Genomic DNA, 20,710 nt, shown 5'->3' with positions numbered 1-20,710 from the left:
GATTAATCTAACACTAAAACTATGAAAATATTAAAACTATAAACTGTACAAAATGCTAAAACTATTTACAAAGCTGAATTTTATCTTAAGGGCCTGAAGCTGAAGCTACTGACACAGAGAGGTTCCGACCCAGACCACGTGGCAGTGAAAAGAAACTGGAGAAGTGGTCGGTCTGCCCCGCCCTTTATCCACTCGGTCAGAGGCAAGAGGTGAGCCAGGGCATATGCACAGACCAACAGACACTACACTCAAATTCTCCAGCTCCAGATGCAAGTATAACCCCACAGTGGAATACAATAGAGACCATCATCTGAAGAAGAACTGAAGCCCACTAGCTGTATACTTAAAAGAAACTGGAGAGACATGTTAACCTTAACCTATTTTTAAACATTATCTGTCCCTGAATAGAGAGGCTTTTGTACATGGATGAGTCAGGTAATGTCAATGTGACTGCTGACAACACAGACAGCAGGTTAAAATTGTATAGAATAATTTAGTGTCACCTATAGCTAGGTTAGTTACTGTGGTACATAATAAAGCTATCAATGTAAGATTATGGTTTCTCTTTACTTGAAAAGCTTAATCCTTGGTGAAGCATATAATTATACCTGAATATGACACAGATTCATGATCTTTCAGGCACTGTGTTTTGACTTCTTTAATGTGTATATTTATATATAAAAATATACATACAATTCATAATTTAGTTGCTTGTTCTTGAGTTACCCAAAATTCTGTTTTGTGTTTTTCATTATGCTATATTTCAACCTAATGATGTTTCCCAAGTATTAAGGCTACCCTGTTGTCAAGTCCCTTAGTGATATAGACATTAATTCCATGCTTGCAATTCTCCATTTTTGATCATCAATCACACTCTAGCTTGTATTAAAATCTTGCATACAGCCTAAAGCAGAACAGAAAAGATAGTTAAGACAATAATTTCATTAAATTCCCCTATGCTGTTAATGTACATCATCTAGAATTAATATGTGATGATTAATACAGAATTGACTTTCGAGTTCCACTTGTGTTCCTTGTTCACATTTCAGTATCAGGTGTTTTCTTGATAATATTTACCCCTATTCTTATTTTGAAATATTGATTCATGCTTTTATAGAGTATAACAAATCTTTTTTGGAGCTTTCTGACAAAACCACACATAGTTTTTAACCTTCTTTTATAGCACTCTAGCAAGCATTTTGCAATTTTAGGGAAGAGATTCTACCAATTGGCTCACTGTAAAATCTGTAACGGTCTTGACCTTATCCTGAAATTATTCTGCTGCTGTGACATATAGTCTATGTATGAGATATTTCCCCATAATCTATTGGTAAAATGTAAGTGTTGGGCTTTCTGAATATGACTTGCACACCTGCAACACAACCTACATTCCAAATTCTTATATAAAAGGCATCTCTTCGGAACTACTATTATCTCATGAAATACTACATATTTAGAAACAATACTTTAAATTTTTGCTAGACAGTTGGATAAGGTAACTAGGTAACCCGTTCTGCAGCTGGGGATCAAATTTCTCCCCAATTTGAAAAGTTCTCAATTTTTCCCAAAACCCTATTACTCAAACCAATAAACAGCATGTTGGTTCACTCTTCCCTTGCAACTGTGTGTGTGTTTATGAGCCCCTCACAAAGAGGTAAAGCTCTTGAGACCAAAAATTCTCCTCTTCAAATAACAGGGGGTTAAGAGATGAATATCACTGTGTGATCTTAAAGAGATTGTCATCGCTCTTCAAACCAAACAAAGAGATGTGGAACAAAGCACTGTTAAGGACAACAACAGGTTTATAAAGAAAAACTTTTCTTATATTTCTTCTGTGAAAGGAGGAAGAACTCTAACAAAAATGTAGCAAGCTAAAAGATAAGTCATGTAGAAACCAAAATAGGATTTAAAGCATCCCAGAAAATGAAAAACTGTATGCTGGATTTTATAGACATTCTTTCCAGACTCTAGACCTACAAACCAAGCCACGCATTAATATAGAAGATGGCCTAATCTAAAATCCTAAGGACAGCAGGGCTCTATGACAATTCATCTTTCCAAAATTTCTGAACATCCAGATGAAAAAATAAATCCTCTAGAAGTGTAGAGAAAAGGCCAATTATTTTGCCATTTGCAGAGAATTTATAGCAGGTTTAAGAAAGCACCTGACAAATTATAGAAACAAGATAAATAAATATGTAACTATACAATTTATATAGCTCCACCCCAAGACTTCCACAAAACTCTGCTTTCATAAAAACCTCAGGCATAGTCAAATATTTTCCCTTGCCAATGTACATAATAAATAAATACACTTTACAGCAGGTCCTGCAGATCAACACACCCAGGCTATTTGGATCTTACTCATGGACTCCAAGGAGGAAAAAATAAATATTGCAAGTCCTATTCACAGAGACAATGAAGGAAATGAGTGGCCTTCTGGTACTTCTTTGGACTGTCTCCCGCACCCACAATCTTGCACCTACCACCAGCCTCCAAAATAAAAAACTCATTCATCCAGCACAGCCTGGTGACACACCTCGCCAAATGTCTTCTGTTACTCCTCAATGGATTTTTCAGTTAGATTTATTTAATACTACTTTAAGTGTCCTATCAATTATGGTTATTTAAAAAGATGATGTTGCCAATACATAAAACATCTATTATGGACAACAGACTTACACAGGTGAGAAAGTCAGATTCCAAGCATAAGTGAATTAACATAATTCTTAGTGATTTATGCCATCACTGAAGTAACTGATGTGTGACAGACTTGTGGCATGTTAATGAGTTTCTTGCTCCAGCACTAATTTGGAAACAGCAAGTTTCATTGTAAGCTAACTGATTGGTCAATGATTTTCAAGGTACAGAACTGTCGAAGGCAGCATGGAGACATTTACAGCAAGTGTATTTTAGCCTATAATTGCACCCTACAGTTAAATGGTAAAATCCTCCGTTTATTTCTCCTGTATATTTTGCTGTGTTGGACTTCCCTTTTTGTTTTTGAATGACATCTGCTATTTTCCATTTTAATTATGAGGAGAAATAAAAGGAAAGTAGATACAGAGCCCCTTTTGTAATTATGTATTATTCTATAATCGATTTCTACCCAAACGTAGTAGTGGATGTAACTGGTAACAGCCTACACTGCCCACTGACTTCTACGAGATGGATCTGACTATATATACTAAGAGTGGTCAAACTATGGCTTGTGAGCCACATATAGCTCTTTTACATTTAAAGTGAAGCTTGCAGAGCCCTCTATACCCCCTTTGGCCCCCCACTCTCCCCATTCTCCACTTACCAGACTTGGGTGGGGAGCTTGGAGCTTCTGCCCTGCAGCAGCATGGTGGGGTTAAATGATTCTGCCCGGGGGGGAGGGGGGAAGAGTCTCAGGGGATCAAGTAAGTTTGGCCACCCCTTTTACCATGTTATGACAGTGAAATACTGCTAACCTACCGTACTTGAGTATACTGAAATTGTCACAAATTTGTGCTATCCTTGCTTTCCAGATATCAAAATCTTGAAAATAAATACTGTAAAATGGTTCTGCTGTGAAGTAGTTCTCTACCTCCAAAGAGAAACTTCATTAAAATATAAGTTTATATAGACAGACAATCTGAGATTTACTAACTAGTTTCATTGTATGTGAATTAACTATACTTATATATAAGTCCAACTTCATAAACCTTATTAAAAACAGATAATTGCAAGTTACATACAGTAACTATGTTATGTTCAAGTAAAAAATGTCCTTAGGGATAGGTTTTGGCAACAGCCAGATAAAAGGCACAGCCTAAAAAAATATATATATATTTCACTACAGAACTACTGTATATAATCCTGAATAATTCTGTTCCATGCAATTTGTTTTCAGTTTTGAAAGCTTCCTACAGTTATGTGGGATACTGTCTCTTGTCTTAAAACAGCAACAAACAAAAAACAAAACAATATGACAGCCTTCAAACCAGAAGGCCAGGAAAGCCCTTGAAGCACAACTCACCATAGGCTGTAATCACTGAGGAGGTCAGGGAGAATACAAAGATTTAAGAAGTTTTCCTAGAGGAGATTAATGCCAATCTAAAACAGATTTAAAGGAACTTGTAAATACCTTAGGTGGAAAAACAGACAAAGTAACCCTGCAGATTACCAATTTTATAGTAAAAACAGGTTACTAATCTTCTGTAACTGTTGTTCTTCGAGATGTGTTGCTCATGTCCATTCCATGTCAGGTGTGTGTGTGCGTGCCACATGCACTGGTGCTGGAGATTTTTCCCTCAATGGTAACCGTAGGCCAGCTTTAGCGCACTCTGTCGTGGCATGAGTATGCACTAGTATAAAGGCGCTGCCAGTCCCCCTCCCTCAGTTCCTTCTTGCTGGAATTCCACCAGAGGGGAAGGAGGGTGAATCATGGAGTAGACATGAGCAACACATCTCAAAGAACAACAGTTACAGAAGGTTAATAGTTTTTTCTTCTTCGAGTTCTTGCGCATGTCCATTTCATATCAGGTAACTCACAAGCAGTACCTCTGGAGGTAGGCCGGGAGCTCACAGACATGCTGACTGTGATACTGCTCTACCAAAGCCTACATCTTGTCCCGGGCCTGTTGCATGATGGCATAGTGGGACGTAAAGATGTGAACAGAAGATTAAATTGCAGCCCTAAAATGTCCTGTTCCTAAAATTGGAAACTGGGCTAAGAAAGCCACCAATGAAGCCTGTGCTTTTGTCTAATGGGCTGTGAGAGTGGCAGGAAGTTAGACCTTGGCCTTGGACTGGCAGGAAGATGTCCTGGTTGACATGAAACTGTGATACCACCTTTAGTAGAAATGCAGGATGAGGGTGCAGCTGAACTTTATCTTTGTACAACACAGTATAGACAGATTCCAATTTTAGAGCCTGGGTTTCAGAGACTCTCCTCACTGATGCAATTGCCACCAGAAAGGCAACTTTCCACAACAAGAGAAGAAGCAAACAGGACGTCATGGGCTCAAAGGTAGGCCCAATGAATCTGGACAAAACTAGGTTGAGGTCCCATGGGGAGGATCTGATCTCTGACCTGCAGAAACATCCTTTCCAAACCTTTTAGGAATCTGGCCATCATCTCATGGGAGAAGACTGATGTGCCCTGAATATGCGGCCATAAGCCCCAGATGGCCGCCAGGTGTACGCTGACGATAACGCCAGACCTTGATGTTTCAAATGAAGTAAGTAATACTGAATGGAGTGTAATGGTACCTGGGTCAGGGAGAGGTTTCTTTTTGCCACCCAGTAGGAGAAGAGTTCACCAGGTAAATCGCTCTGGTAGAAGGTTTTCTATTTTCCATCAAGACTTTCTGAACCTGAGTGGACCAAAGCCTCTGCTCCTCAGGGCTTAACCACGTAACATGCACGTCAGATGTAAGGAGGCAAGGTCCAGATGTTAACAGCCGATCGTGACCCTGTGAAATCAAGTCCAGATGGTCCAGGACTGTCCAAATATGCCGAATCAGTTTTGATAGGGCCATGCCGGAATGATCATTATGACCTGTGCTTTGTCCATCTTGATCCTTATGAGGACTTTGTGGATGAGAGGGATGGGTGGAAAAGTCTATATCAGGCCTCCTGACTACTGCTGGAGGAATGTGGAAGCGAGCCACTGTTGGGTCCTTGCAGGGAATAGAAACGGTGACATTTCCTGTTCTAGTTGATTGTGAATAGGTCCACGAGGGGAGTTCCCCACCTCTGCAAGATAACCTTGACTACCTCTGGGTACAGGGACGACTTTTAGCAAGAAGAGAAGGACCTGCTGAGGTGATCTGCCAACATGTTCCTGACCCCTGAGAGGTGCAAGGCATTGAGGTGAATCGTAGTTGTCGCACTGGCTGGATCAGGGGGGCCCTTGAGATGTATTCAGGAATTCTGATTACTCCCTTCTACACCAGTCTCGCGTTGGGGATGTCACGCTGACTGGATTGGGCGGGAGGAGGAGGCGGCATTTAGTATATTACGTGACATTAGTATGGCAAAATCATAATAATTCATGTAAGATATGCCATGTCACATACTGTTAGAAAGGTTATAATATGCTAAGTAAGATAATAATACTTATGTTCATATGTTATATGTGTAATGGAAGTTATGGATATATTTGATATAGTTGTATTTCAAATTGTGCTGTATGAGACACACCCTAGACAGGGTGGCAGCAGAAGAATAGCCTGCTTAATGGCCCATTGAGACATCCACAGATGCAAGGGATCCAGGGGGGAAAACCAGAGACATACCTGATGAGTCATCAGGACTTGTTCATGTAACCCTGAACTCCATTTTGTTCCTGTAAAATTCCACAAGCAGCACGGCAAGGACAGAGGGTATATAAGGCAGAAGCCTTGGGAATCCATTTTGTCTTTCAGTCGGGATTCAGCTTCAGCTACCAACCTACCTCTGGATCAAGTCATCGGCAACTGAAGCTGTGAAACAAAGGACTGAAACCCATCCCAGTACTAGATATAAACCAGAGGAACTATACAAGCCTCCAAACTCCACAATTCTTCTAGAAACCTGATGTATATGGACTTTCAAATCATTTGTATGTATCTGATTGCTTTAAACATTTCTCTTATAGTTTGTTTCTTTCTTTTTATAATAAACCTTTAGTTTAGTTACTAAAGGATTGGCTGGCAACGTGGTATTTTGGGTAAGATCCAAACTTATATTGATCTGGTACTGTGGCTGACCCTTTGGGGGTCAGGAGAACCTTTTAAGTAAAGAGCATAGAGTTTAAATAACTGGTTTCTTTACTGGACCTAGTGGCTGATTGGGAGCCAAAGACTGGAATGTAGTAAAGGGGGCTGTGTATATTCGTGTACTGGCTTCTTGATAACCTGTGTGGGGAATCAAAAGCACAGTTTGTGGCTGGTTGGGAAGTCTGGCTTCAGTGCCACCCACCAGTGCTGGGAGAATCTGCTCCCTTTTTACAGCCTGCCCTGACCTTGGCATTCTCAGTGGCTGCCCTAGGCACGGAAGGGTCACAGTAGTTAATAGTAGAGATGAAGTCGACTTGCAAATCATGAGACTCCTGTCTGGTTTTCCCAACTGGAAACACAGCTTCCAATCCCATCCCCAGCTTTCTTCTTATGTAAGATATTCTGTCCCTACCTCTCACCCAAGCCATGGTTCCTTCTCTCATCTTCCTTCCCATCCCACCAACAATGAATCCCTCTTCCTGGATTCCCTCCCATATCTTCCTGATTCTATTCGTAAACTCCACCTATTTTCCACAGATTTTTGGGGTTTTTTTTAGTAAAAGCCCACTTGTTCTCATCACCCACCCACCTCCAAGTAGGAAAACTCTGGATGCAATCAATCCTCAAGAAGCTCTTGAAAATGGCTCGTGGGTCTGTTCATCTCCCATCTCTGTAAACTACCCTCATTATCTTTGCTGTTGGCTCAGAGGTATAGTGTTCAGTGTTCTGAGTACTTTACTCTACACCAAGAGCCAAAAGTATAGGGACCGGGAGCAGAGAAAAGAGGAATCAGCTGCTTTAAGAGAGTTTCAGTGTGGTCAGGTCAATGCTGCTCTATTCCTTCTGCCGCAACTATAGAATAGTTGGAATGCTCAAGCCCTTCCAAACGACTGACCAGCATCCCATCTATTTACTTGCTAAAGAGAATACTGTGATAACACTGCACCCCCCATGATCACCCTTATAATGTAATTGTGTATTGTTTAATGCAAAGTATGTCATGAAAGATGTTTTTGGAATATTCAGGACATACTGAACATTGTTCTTATAGTAATATGTTTGTTGCAATGTCATGTGTATGGTTATGAGGCTTTGCTATGTGATATGCCCAAAGATGTGTCTCATGGTTTAAAACATATCCAAGCAAGACTCTCTGAGCAGAGGGGTAAGTTCACATCTCATTGAGGCTTGTATAGAACAAACCCAGCTCTGCATTCCAGTAACAAAGGACTGGCTTAGACGCCAACAAAGGAATCAACAAAGGTGATGCTCCTGGACTCAGGGCAGGGAGGGAGCCATACACAAACATTGTTTGTCACCTGATCCTGAAGAGGGGGTGAAGCCTCAGAGGGCAGAAGGAACGTTTTAAAAAGGGAACACATATGGCTGCTCTCTCTCTCCTGCGCCTCCATCTACAAAGACCACCAAGCAACTGAAGTGCTGACTCAGGGGGAGAGCCTGGCTGGAAAGGAATCCAGCAGGCCTGTGGTGAGAATCATCTGAGTTTGTAAGACTGATGAAAGTGTCAAGCTTAGTTTAGAATATGTTTGGCTTTTGTTTATTTTTACTAAAGCTGACTAGCTTTCCTCTGACTTATAATCACTTAAGATCCTTCTGTAGTTTAATACATTTGTTTGTTTATTTTACCTGAAGCAGTGCACTTGGTTTAAGGTGTGTTAGAGACTCCATTTAAAGTGACAAGGCTGGTGCACATCAATTTCTTTGTTAAACCGACGAACACACGAACTTGCAATGTCCAGTGGGCAGCACTGAACATTGTAAGATGGAGATTCCCAGGGTTGCATCTGGGACTGGAGGTATGACTGGGATCATATCATTGCATAATTCCATGAGTGGCTGGCTAGAGGCACTCACTCACTGAGTTGGGGGGCAACTTGCTTGCTGGTGGCTGTGCATGAACTGCCCAGAGTGGGAGTTCACACAGCAAAGCAGAGTAAGACAGGCTCCAGGCGTGAGGGATTGGAGTGACACAGCGATTCACCTGTTCAGATTGCACTAGTTCAGATTGTGCACAGATCGTCACAAACACATCAGAAAATCCAATTATGAAAACATCTTGAAATTAGACATTTAAGGCTCTCATCATGAAAAGGCTTCTTGTACATGAGTAGTCCTGCTGAATTCTTCCCTCCCCTCTCCCCCAGTAAAGCATACTTTATAATAGTTAGACCCTTCCCATTTCTTTAACATTTGAGTTGGTTTTCGTATGTACTTAAAATACTTAATAAATTCTACATACTTTGTTCAGTTCTTGTTACTCAAGAGAACAGAGCAGAAATGGAAAGTTCAAGGGCAGGCAAAGGAAAAACTTCTACATGGAGAAAGACAGGGACTATTTAATTTGGAGGAGATACTAATTAGAAACAGTATGATAGAAGAATATAAAATGATGTATGGTATAAATAAGGTAAAGTTTGACCTCCTATTTACTCTCGCAATAGGGGACATTCAATTCCTATGTTCCTTTCTTAATTTCTATGTTTTATTTTTAAATATTATTTTCAAGCTTCAGGAGCCCGGCTCCTCAGATGGTGTGAGTCAGTACAGTTCCACAAACTTCAATGCAGGTATGCAGATTTACACCAGCTGAGGATTTGATGCCACATTTTTAATATAGGCAAAAGACAAAAATTATTGGATATACTTAGTAGCTTATGCCAACCTACACAAGCACCCCATACAACAAAAACAAACAGTATTTATTTTGGCTTCCACAAATTTGCTTTGATATGCATACAACCTGCTAGTTGGAGAAGAAGCTCCAAATTTGGGACTGGAGTAGGAGAATTTTGCATACATGGGGAAAAAAAAGAAGGTTTTCAAATGCTGTTGATTATTCACTGAAATCCTGTTCTTAAGCAACAACTACAAGAGATGAGTGCTGCAACATGATCTCCTTTTTACATGTTTACTTTTTCTTATTCTCCATTGAAAGTTACATGTAGCCATAACATTTTATTTCTAACTAACAATGCTCTTATTGTAAACTGAATATTTGGATTTTGTACTGAAGTGGATAGTGAGCTTAGAAGTAATTTCACTTACCCTATTGATGTTGCTGTTGCTTAAAATGATCTGAACTAGGTTTTTCTTAAATTCTTCTAGCTTCTTGAAACACTTTTTCAGAACGTGATTAGATAAATTAGTATCAGTTATTAAATTGATCAAAACAGAAACTGCTTCTGTCAGAAAATTTGAAAACGGAAATTTAGGATTCTTGTAAAAAATAAGCAAGCCATCAAGCAATTGAGAGACAGAATCTGCTATTGTGGAGCAGTCACTTTCAAGTTTTGTAAAGGCTGTTTTCAGATCTCCAACTTCTGTCAGATTTTTTAGTTCAAGCAGATGTTGCAAGAACTGCATGTGAGCAGCCAGAGCTTTTTCCTTGCTGGTACAATGGGTATTCAATATGGGAAGTATTTCAGAATTAAATGTAGAAGATGAAGTGTTACAACTATGCTCAGAGGGCCCAAAGTTATGCGATGTGTTTACAGTATCAAATGCACAGTCACTAGATACATCACACCCAGAATCTTCTAGCTGGCTTGAGTAATTTACAGAGCTTATATGTTCCTGATCCAGCAGAATTTCAGTAAAGGCATCTGGGTTCCCTGAAATACAAACATGAAAGTAATAGTTATATTTCTGAGACACTTTCACAAAGTCTCAATGTTTTTAATGCAAGTCTTCTGTGCAAAAAATTAATAATACACTTTAGGTTGTTTTCCAGTAATCAATTTTAATATGAATTTAAAACCTATTTTAATAAAGTTAAACTATGAGAACAATGCTTATTGAGGTTTTCCCTTAAATAGGGAGTCCTGTAAGTATTGCTGATAAAACCCTCTAAGCACTTTAGGAGTAGCAGTTTTAATTTGATTTTAAATATTTTGATGGTTTAAAGTCTTCATATGGTAACTTTAATCGGTTGCACAATAGGACTTGCACTTCTATCAGTTTCAAAGGAAAGAACTGTATGCCATTCCCCATCTTCCTCTGCCTTTTTCACTACTCTTTTTCCCCTTAAAGGATAGTATTTTTCTAAATTTTAAAGTTAATTAACATAATTGTATCTACTAAGTAATCTTTCTAATTTTTTTCATTGTAAAATATCCCTGAAAGTGACCTCTTTACTTTCTTATTCAAGCAAATCAAATTATGCCCTGCATGGGAAAATACATGCATGTTTATCTACTTCCTTCTGGAGGACTGCTCATGGGTATGAGTCTATGCAAGTACCACATTACAGGTGCTGTCAGAAACAAACAAATTCTTGGGTTTTATCTATGCCTGGAAATGGAATATTATTACTTTTTAACTGCATCACTGTACCATTCTTGAATATGTTAACATGTTTTAAATAATATGTTCTTAAACAACTTAACACATTTTTAACCAGTTGTGTCTACATTAGGTTCTAACAGATCAGGGCTAACCCTTAAAGAGAAACATCCAACTTGGAAAAAAAATCAAAGAACATTTTTGGACTGAAATATGTTATCTACAGTTGTTATAAGTAACACCTAAATACTATAAAGGAAAAAAGATTAAAGAACGTTTCCTCAGGTTTTTTTCTGTTTACTGTATGCATTTAAAAAATGCCCTACAGTACTTGTGTCACTGATCTTCCTATCTCTTGCACAAGCACTACAGTCATGAACAACTGGTTCCACTCCTGACTGAGGGTATGTCTTCACTACAGAGACTATATCGGCATAGCTAAATTGCCATAGCTATGCTGGCATAATCTCAAAGCAGATACAGCCTACACTGACATAATAATTTTTCCCACCAGTGTAGGAACACCACTTCTCAAGCAACAGTAACTTTGCTGAAGGAAACATTCTTCCATCAACATAGCTGTATCTACCCTGGGGGTTCGGTCCGCAGAGCTACATCAGTCATGGGTATGAATTTTTCATACCCCAACAAACAAAGCTATGTCTATCTAACTCTTAAGGTGCAGACCAGGCCTCAAATAGCCAACGACCACATTCAGAAAAGGAGTCTTCCTTTCTTCCTTCAAATACGCAATAGACCGATAAACACTGAAGAAAAATGCCCTGGATACTTCAGTTCTAGCCAACTATTGCCCAATCTCAAACCTCCCATTCCTGAGCAACATTGTAGAGAAGCTAGCAAACCACCAACTCAAGCTCATCTAATTGAATAGAACATTTTACATTCATCTTAATCTGTTTTCAGGCCAGGACACTGAACCAAAACCACCTTAGTGGCATTGATGGATGATCTCCTGTCAATGAACACAAGACAGTCATCCATTCTCATCCCCCTGGACCACTCTGAAATACTGGACCTGCTGACTTGCTGACCATGATATTATGCTGTCTCACCTGAGAGAGAGGATAAGGGGTCCAGGGTAATGCGCTAAAATTGGTTAAGTCCTTTCTGGAGGGATGCACCAAAAAAGCAGTGACGGGAAAGCGCACCTCCGCCACTAGACCTCACTTGTGAAGTTCCACAAAGATCAGTTCTTTTTCTGGTCCTTTTCAATATCTACATGGAACCAATACGGGAACTGGTCAGATGACATGGACTCATGCACCAGTAATATGCAATCGATACACAGCTCTAGCTATCCTTCACCACCTACGACCACACCATCACCACCAAGATGGCCCCAATGCTTGGATGAGCTCAGTTGGCTGAAGCTGAATCCGAGCAAGACAGAGGTGATGCCAGTGGGCAAAGGAAAATATGCTGAGGGGGTTTGCAGCCACCATGCAGTCTGCAGTATATCTCCTCAGCAACAGCCTAAAGCGAACACATCAACCTGTACTCTGCTCTCTATACTGGCTTCCCAAAAAACTTTGAATCAAGTTCAAGGTTTAAGTCTCTATCTTCAAAATACTCCATGACCTGAGCCCAGGACATCTAAAAATTTGTTTAAAGATCCAGGATGAAGACTATGTTTGACAACTCTGCTCCTCTGGCACGATGGAATTCTCAACATAAGAGCAAAACTCGTCTATGTGGGCATTATAACTTTCTTGAGGGGCAGTTCAAGTCTGTGGAATGAACTTTCCCAGGAACTAAGGATCATCATAAATCTCGCTATTTTCCACAGCAGGTGCCAGGAACATTTTTTGACCATGCCTTCTCTAACAAACACATAGCAATAGCAATAGGTATATTTATTAAACACAAACACAACCCAAACAAGACATGAGACATTCCTCTGCACACACTTTTCCCTCCAGGGAGAGGATGAGAGAACAAACAATATGAGTCAGATGTGTAGTCACACTGCTTAATGCACTACTGTAAGTCACTCAGACATTATAGTGATGATCACAGTATATAAACCTATATAGAACAGAAAATGAAAACAATACCCACTGCCTTGTGCAGAGCTTATATATGCACACTACCCACAAACCATTCAACTGAATATCTAATTAACAGCAGCAAAGCTAAAACTGATTTGAAGGTGCAGAAGCCCACATTATTTCAACATGAAGAACTAGATTATTGTACTGGTAAAAAGACCAGTTTTAAGAAGCCTCTTTTGTCATTTTGGAGACAATTTACCTTATATAAATAATTTTAAGAATTAAGTTATTTGCGAGATTCCTGACCTAGATAAAAAACTAAACAATCATAACACTGTACTTTTAAAGAATCACCAATGACCAATTATTAAGAATTCCATATATAAAATTATATTCAGTATATTCAAAACACTTTATCCTTAGAGAGACAAGCAAATTTTCCAGAAAGGAGAATAATGGAGCTCATTTGTGGGAAATACCCCTGCTCCTGTCTCAGTGGCATGGACATTTGGTCAGACTGAAGGCAAAATGTATTGTCCCTGGAATTGGGGGCGGGTAGCAGACTGCCCAGAAAAAGCCTCCCCACTTCCTCATAGGGTCCAGGAAATGTTGAAGGTTGGTTGGGAACAGAAAAGGGATGCACTGGTCCCAGGAGAAAGGGGGAATAAGAAGGATTCATACCGTAAGCCACCTCTCCACAGGTTTGCTGAATCCTGTTGATCGACCAGAGAAGGAAGGTGGTTATCTGACTCTCATGAACTCCATCACAAAAACAATGTAAATCTTTCCCTATACTGCTCAAGCCTCTGGCCTTTCTAGCACAACATTAGTTTGGTCCGAAATACTCACAAGGTGAGTGTGGTAGGGAGCCATCAAGCCAACCTGCATGGACAACGTCCAGAAGAATGTGAACCAAGAATTTGCCAGAGTATTTTGAAATGCAGGCACTCAGTGTTCATACATAGGATATCCAGTTTTCTAGGGACAATGGAATGCACTCGTACGACGTGGACGCTGCCATTTGGGAAGAAATAGATAACTTGAACTGTGGGTGAGGCATGCAACCAAACATGTAGTAGGGGGCCCAAAACTGTACACAGTACTGCAAATGTGGCCTCACCAGTGCCGAATAGAGAGGAATAATCACTTCCTCGATCTGCTGGCAATGCTCCTACTGATACAGCCAAATATGCTGTTAGCCTTCTTAGCAATAAGGGCACACTGCTGACTCATATCCAGCTTCTTGTTCACTGTAACCCCCAGGTCTTTTTCTGCAGAACTGCTGCCTAGCCAGTCAGTCCCCAATCTGTAGCAGTGCTTGGGATCTTCCATCCTAAGTGCAGGACTCTGAACTTGTCCTTCTGGAACCTCACCAGATTTCTTTTGTCCCAATCCTCCAATTTGTTTAGATCATTCTGTATCCTGTCCCTACCCACCAGCATGCATATCTACCACTCCCCACAGCTTAGTGTCATCTGCAAACTTGCTGAGGGTGCGATCCACTCCATCCTCCACATCATTAATGAAGATGTTGAACAAAACCAGGCCCAGGACCAATCCCTGGGGCACTCCACTTGTTTCCAGCTGTCAACTAGACATCGAGTCATTGATCACTACCCATTGAGCTCGATGATCTAGCCAGCTCTCTCTCCATTTTATAGTCCATTCATCCAACCCATACTTCTTTAAATTGCTGGTAAGAATACCGTGGGAGACCATATCAAAAGCTTTGCTAAAGTCAATATATATCATGTTCACCACTTTCCCCATATCCACAGAGCCAATCATCTCATCAGAGAAGGCAATCAGGTTGGTCAGGCATGATTTGCCCTTAGTGAATCCATGCTGACTGTTCCCGATAAGCTTCCTCTCTTCCAAGTGCCTCAAATGGATTCCTTGAGGACCTACTCCATAATTTTTCCAGGGACTGAGGTGAGGTTGACTGGTCTATAGTTCCTGCATACTCCTTCTTCCCTTTTTGGAAGATGGGCACTATATTTGCCTTTTTCCAATTGTCCAGGACCTCCCCCAATCACCACGAGTTTTCAAAGATAATGGCCAATGGCTCTGCAATCACATCAGCCAACTCCCTCAGCATCAACGGATGCATTGTATCCAGCCCCATGGACTTGTGTATGTCCAGCCTTTCTAAACATTCCTGAACCTATTCTTTCACCACTGAAGGCTGATCACCTCCTCCCCATACCATGCTACCCAGTTCAGTAGTCTGGGAGCTGAACTTGTCTGTGAAGATGCAGGCAAAAAAGCATTGAGTACTTCAGTTTTTTCCATATCATCTGTCATTAGGTTGCCTCCCCCTTTCAGTAAGGGGCCTACACTTTCCTTGACCTTCTTCTTGTTGTGAACATACCTATAGAAACCCTTCGTTACCCTTTATATCCCTTGCTAATTGCAACTCCAATTGTGTTTTGACCTTCCTGATTTCACTCCTGCATGCTCAAGCAGTATTTTTATACTCCTCCCAAGATAGCTGACTAAGCTTTCACTTCTTGTAAGCTTTCTTTCTGTGTTTAAACTCACCAAAGATTTCTTTCTTAAGCTAAGCTGGTTGCCTGCCATATTTGCTATTCTTTCTGCACATTGGGATGGTTTGTTCCTGGGCCCTCAATAAGGTTTCTTTAAAATACAGCCCGCTCTCTTGGACTCCTTTTCCCCTCATATTAGCCTCCCAGGGGATCCAATAAGAACTGGGTTTGTGTTTCTGTGACACCACTTGTTTTCCATTATGGCCACCTTCGCCTTCTGTTAACATTCTTCTGAGATAAAAGGAGTTCTAATAATATTCACAGTATTGCCAACCTCAAGAGATCAAGAATCAGACTCCAAAAATCATGAGATTTGGCCCCAAAATCTTGGTTTTTTAAAAAAAGTATATTATATTGTGGCTTTTGCTCTGTCTTTTGATTTTTGAATTCCCCATGCCCATCCCTACTGTGTGTGTGTGTGTGTGTGACAGTGTTGCCCACTCTCCCAGATTTATTGAATGTTGTTCCCCCCACGCAGAACCTCTCACTTCCACATCTACCCAGCTCTTGCCCAGCAATTAATTCTGCCCCCAAACACCCAAATCAATTCTGTCCTCCTAGTTCCCACATCAATTCCATCCCCACATTTGCCTACCACACCAATTGTCTGTCCCCTGGCCCCCACATCTGCCCACTGCCCATATCAATGCCACACTTAGCCAGGCCCCCCAACCCACCATCAGTTTTGCACCCCAATCACTTCTACTTCTTCTGCAGCTCCTGGGTTTCTTCACACACCACCATCAGCCTGGGGAAGCTGCAGTGGGGCTTGTCCCAACCCCCCCTTCCCAAGGTGGGTGTTGCAGCGAGGGGATGGGAAGAGCAGAGGAACCATCCTGTTTGCCCACAAAAGGGAAGGAGAGGGGAGGGGGAGCAGCTCCGCCTGCTCTCGCCTCCTGAGAGAGCTGCAAGTGAAGGGACAGACTCTTCCTGCAGGGCTGAACTTCAAGAGGGGGCTGGAGCTTCCAAAACTCCATCACCACAAAATGAGTGCCAGTCCCCTCTCAAATCCCATCACTCACAAAAAAAAAAAAGCAAGAAAGAAAACATGAGAGTTAGCAAAGAGCTTTCCATCTGATGCACTGTCCCTTCTGGCTTCACTCACCCCATCAAAGTGGGGGAACAGAGGCTGGTTGCCCTGAAGCCAGTTTTTTCCTTTATCCTGACTGGCTCTTTTCTTGCCCAGAGAAGCAGGGCCAAGGCAATCCCATACAGCCTGGGCTGAGGGGAAAATGCCCTCTGTCCACAGAACTGGCCGAGTTCCCAAATGAGACGCTTGGTAAGATGGAAAAGCAGGAGACATGGACCTGTCCTTTTGCCTCTAGCTTTTCTTACCCAATCTTCTGCCAAAAGCCTGCAGACGTACCAGTTGGTGCAAACACCTCAGAACGGGAAGTGGAGCTGAAGCAACAATCTCCACTCAAATCAAATGCAGCCCTGGGACGCGACTGGGAATCAGATACATTCATAATTGAGCCAAAGTGTTGGTTTAAAATTTTGAAATAAAGTTGGGAATTTTCCTCAGAAAAGTGCTGCAGCACAGAGGTCTGGCTGAGCCGCCCATCAATGGGGAGGCAGAGAAAACTTCAAGAGGCAGGGTATTGCTCTGTTGCTAGTGACTGACAGGTCTGGTTCTGCCCCCAAGCTGCAAACAGATTGGAGTACCTATTGTAATGAACGTGTGGGCCTTAGCAAGAACAAAACTAGTTTTACAAGTATGGAAAAATTCCTTGTGCTACAGCAAGTATCTCCAGTAATTCATATCAATTGACTCTGAATAGTAAGATGATTCAAATTAGAAGAGGCAGGGGAGAAGAGAAGAAGGGGGAATGTACCCCTTGATAGCTTTTTCTAAAATATATGTTGGTTAATTGAATTATAACCCTTCAAATGCATCAGCCTAAAGCGGAATCAGCCAAGGCAACAATATCTGCCCTTTCATGCTCCATTTACCAGATGTATGCTGGAACGACTGGAGCCAATCTGTAATTTTCTGTCCATTTCAATACTAGCAATGCCTTCCTGAGCTGGAATATCAGGTGCAAGCTTTTCAAATCTCTTCTATAGAAACTGACTCACTTTCTTGCCAGGAAGCAACAGGATTCTTGATCTGATGAGCTTTTATTAATGATGGATAAGGAACCCTGACTCAGAGGATAGCTAAATTAATCCATAGATATAACAGTTTTGTAATCTACTTTGTCTTTTCGTGCTCCTTCAAACCAAAGAGAGACCATCAGTTGACCTGAATGTTTTGTGTCCTTTTTCCTGGAAAATTGCCAGAAATCCTCTCTTTGTCATATTTCAGGTTTGAACAGAAGAAAGGCAAAAAACCTCTTGATTAAAAAAGAAAGCTGAATTCTTCCATGAAATGAAGCTTGGCACAGTTCTCAGGACAACACTGTTAGGATAAAAGGTAACGATATGAAAATTACAAGAGGCAGCTAGTTTATTTCTTGCCTGGCTGAGGCAATCACAACTAAGAGTGCCACTTTGAATTAAAGCAATTCTAAAGAAATAGTGCTCATTGAACAGTGGTACAATGTTTTGAATATTAGACTGAATTTCTAAGGTGAAACAATTTCAAGGAATGTATACAGGGCTTGATGGCTTTTAGAAACACTTTAATGAGGCATGAAACCCCACAGAGAAGCCATGCATAGATCCTCTGGTAGTAGTAAGTGCTAGAAATTGATTCTTTTGGAATTGTGACTTAAATTTTCTTCTCTGGCGAAACTGGAGAAAATTAGGCAATTCATAGCTAGCATATGAAAAAGGGAAACACCTCCCCATTTGCACAGCACAATGATGGGATACTTCAAACCAGTGGTTCTCAACCATTTACCATATGGGCCGCATATGCACAACAATGTGTTATGTGTGCTGCATCCAACACTACCTGTATGGCCCTGAAGATGTCACATGGGCTGCAGCTGTGTGCTGATTGGGGCACAAGTTGAGAACCACTGCTCCAGACTCTGCTGTACTAGTCAGTCCAATTTGATCAAGTGTGTTGATATCCGAGCTGGATGTCTGCAGTTGTATGTCTGGTGTGCTGAAATTGTTATAGAAGAGTAATCCCTTAGACACAAGGTTATCCATGTTAGGGAAAAAACAAGGCTAGCTTGACTACAGTCATCAGGGTCCGATATGTGAACCACCTTGGCTTTGACTAAACTAGGGTGGTGAGATCTGTTGATAGAGACTGCATTCCCCAGGACATACCTACTCTTCTCTGCCAACCACAGTATTAATAAAGCCTCTCTGAGCAAAGCTTCACACTTAACCACTGGTTGACTGAGGAGGTAAGACACCTCCCCAGTGCTGACCTAAGAGTCAAGGATGAGACTGTACAATACAAAACTTGAAATGCAGATGTTCCAAGTGAACTGGTTTCATTTCCAGTTGGCCGATACATTCTGCAGACCCCACGTCCTCAATTACAGTGTCCTTTGTAGCCAATACAGTGGAGCAGTCTATCCTGATCATAAGCTTCCCACATTCATATCTTTCAGTGCTTCAGAATACTATGTCAATCGCTGGCCACCTGTGACAAGGAGAGCTTAAAAGTTCCTCTTACTCAAATACTGCTTAAAGTAGTGTAGTTTGTATGGGATGGGCATATGGAGAAAGGGGAAAGGAGGCAAGGAATACACCAGGAAGGGAAGCACTGATATACAAAAAAGGAGACGAAGTCCAAAAACTGCCAGAATGGAGACCCAAAATTAACACTGAATGGAGAAGAGAGAGAAGAGGGATGAACACTAAAGCAATCAGAGATAAAACTGCCTACTTTTATGGTGGAGGTTATATCTGTACAACTATCAGTCCAAATAACTATTCACCATTAAGACTGGTAGTTGAAAGAAAATGAAATTCATCCCCTCCTCTCCATTTAAAAAATTATGGGCAGGAAGCCCCTCCCATAGACAAAAATTAAGCTAAAACACTGGTGTGAAAAAAACATGCCACTAAATAAAACTTGACTACATTTCGTTTTTTTAAAAAAAGACTACCCTGTAAGCTAAATCACAGACCCTGTAAGCTAAATCACAGATGCACAGGGAACTATCAACATATTTCACGAAAGACTGCAGCATCTTGCAACTCAGTCTTCCTCCCCACCAACAGGTCACAACTTATGGTCTGAAAACTTCTTAGACTTAAGACACAAATTAGAAAATGATTAGATTATTATCCTCTACAATTTTTTCAAATAGATCAATATATTAAACATTAGGTCCAAAACCAGATTTTTAAAGCTATTTAATGCGGTTAGAGATAGAAAACTAAGTTCATAAGATAGAGTTCCAAATTTAAATATGGTACACTGATGTTCTTTAAACTAACATAAGTAGGCTACGCTGTGAAAATGTAAAAGGTCTTGTCATAAGATCTTCTGAATTATCCAATGTGCTGTAGACAGCAATAACACAGACTGTGAAGACTGACAGCCAAATCCTGTGATATTTTTTCCTACTATGAATAAAGTTCTACTTTTTTTTATTAACTCTGAGTAAATCTCAAAGTTTTCACATTACTTCCTGTTATAACTGAAATTAATGTATCACCACTGTAAATTTTTTGGAAAAAAACAAAGATTCCAGCATTTAAGACACCTTTACCCATGCATAAAAAATGTTATTGCTAAGCAAAAAGGTTCTGATATTTTTTCTTTCAAATGTTAGTGCAGTGCGTATGGATGTTATTTAAAAATTACTTCAGAGACTTACTATTTTCCAAGCAGAATCTTGGACAGATCTTGTTCAAAAGAAGTTCCTGACGTAATCTAAGGACTTCAGCTTCTAAAGCTTCAACCTTTGATCTCCATTTAAAGTCCTGTCCAGAAATAATTTTGGCAAGATGCTGTGTGTGTTCTTTGCAGCTTTTTTCTGGAGGCTTTGAGTGGATAATTGCTAAAGCCAGTGCCAGCTTTGATATTTTCAAGTACCATATTTGATCTTCTTTTCTGTCTTTTATTCCTACCAGATAATGAAAAAGTCACAGTAAGTTTTGTTTGTTTGTTTAGTGCGTTATATATCTCATTTACTGATGGGCTATATTCCACAGTGAGGCTAATTATTTTATTTTTCATGTGGACTTAGATCAATCAACAGAAACA

The 20,710-nt window shown here is 40.6% G+C and overlaps 1 protein-coding gene across 1 annotated transcript in view; it reads right to left on the bottom strand.

Annotated features, from left to right (window-relative positions):
• Window positions 1–20,710, bottom strand: part of MEI4 (meiotic double-stranded break formation protein 4) — a 143,256-nt gene that overhangs the window by 103,535 nt on the left and 19,011 nt on the right. Inside the window, exons 2-3 of the mRNA XM_067532636.1 lie at window positions 20,322–20,570; window positions 9,795–10,360 (exon numbers count right to left, since the gene is read on the bottom strand). Coding sequence (XP_067388737.1) covers window positions 9,795–10,360; window positions 20,322–20,570 — 815 coding nt within the window. The remainder of the gene's footprint in view (window positions 1–9,794; window positions 10,361–20,321; window positions 20,571–20,710) is intronic.

This window comes from Emydura macquarii, unplaced genomic scaffold (assembly GCF_026122565.2).
Source record: "Emydura macquarii macquarii isolate MOO-44397 ecotype Brisbane River unplaced genomic scaffold, CSIRO-AGI_Emac_v2 contig_3295, whole genome shotgun sequence".
Taxonomy (NCBI): domain Eukaryota; kingdom Metazoa; phylum Chordata; order Testudines; family Chelidae; genus Emydura; species Emydura macquarii.
Note: the sequence above shows the minus strand (reverse complement) of the source record. Positions and strands in the feature narration are given on the sequence as shown.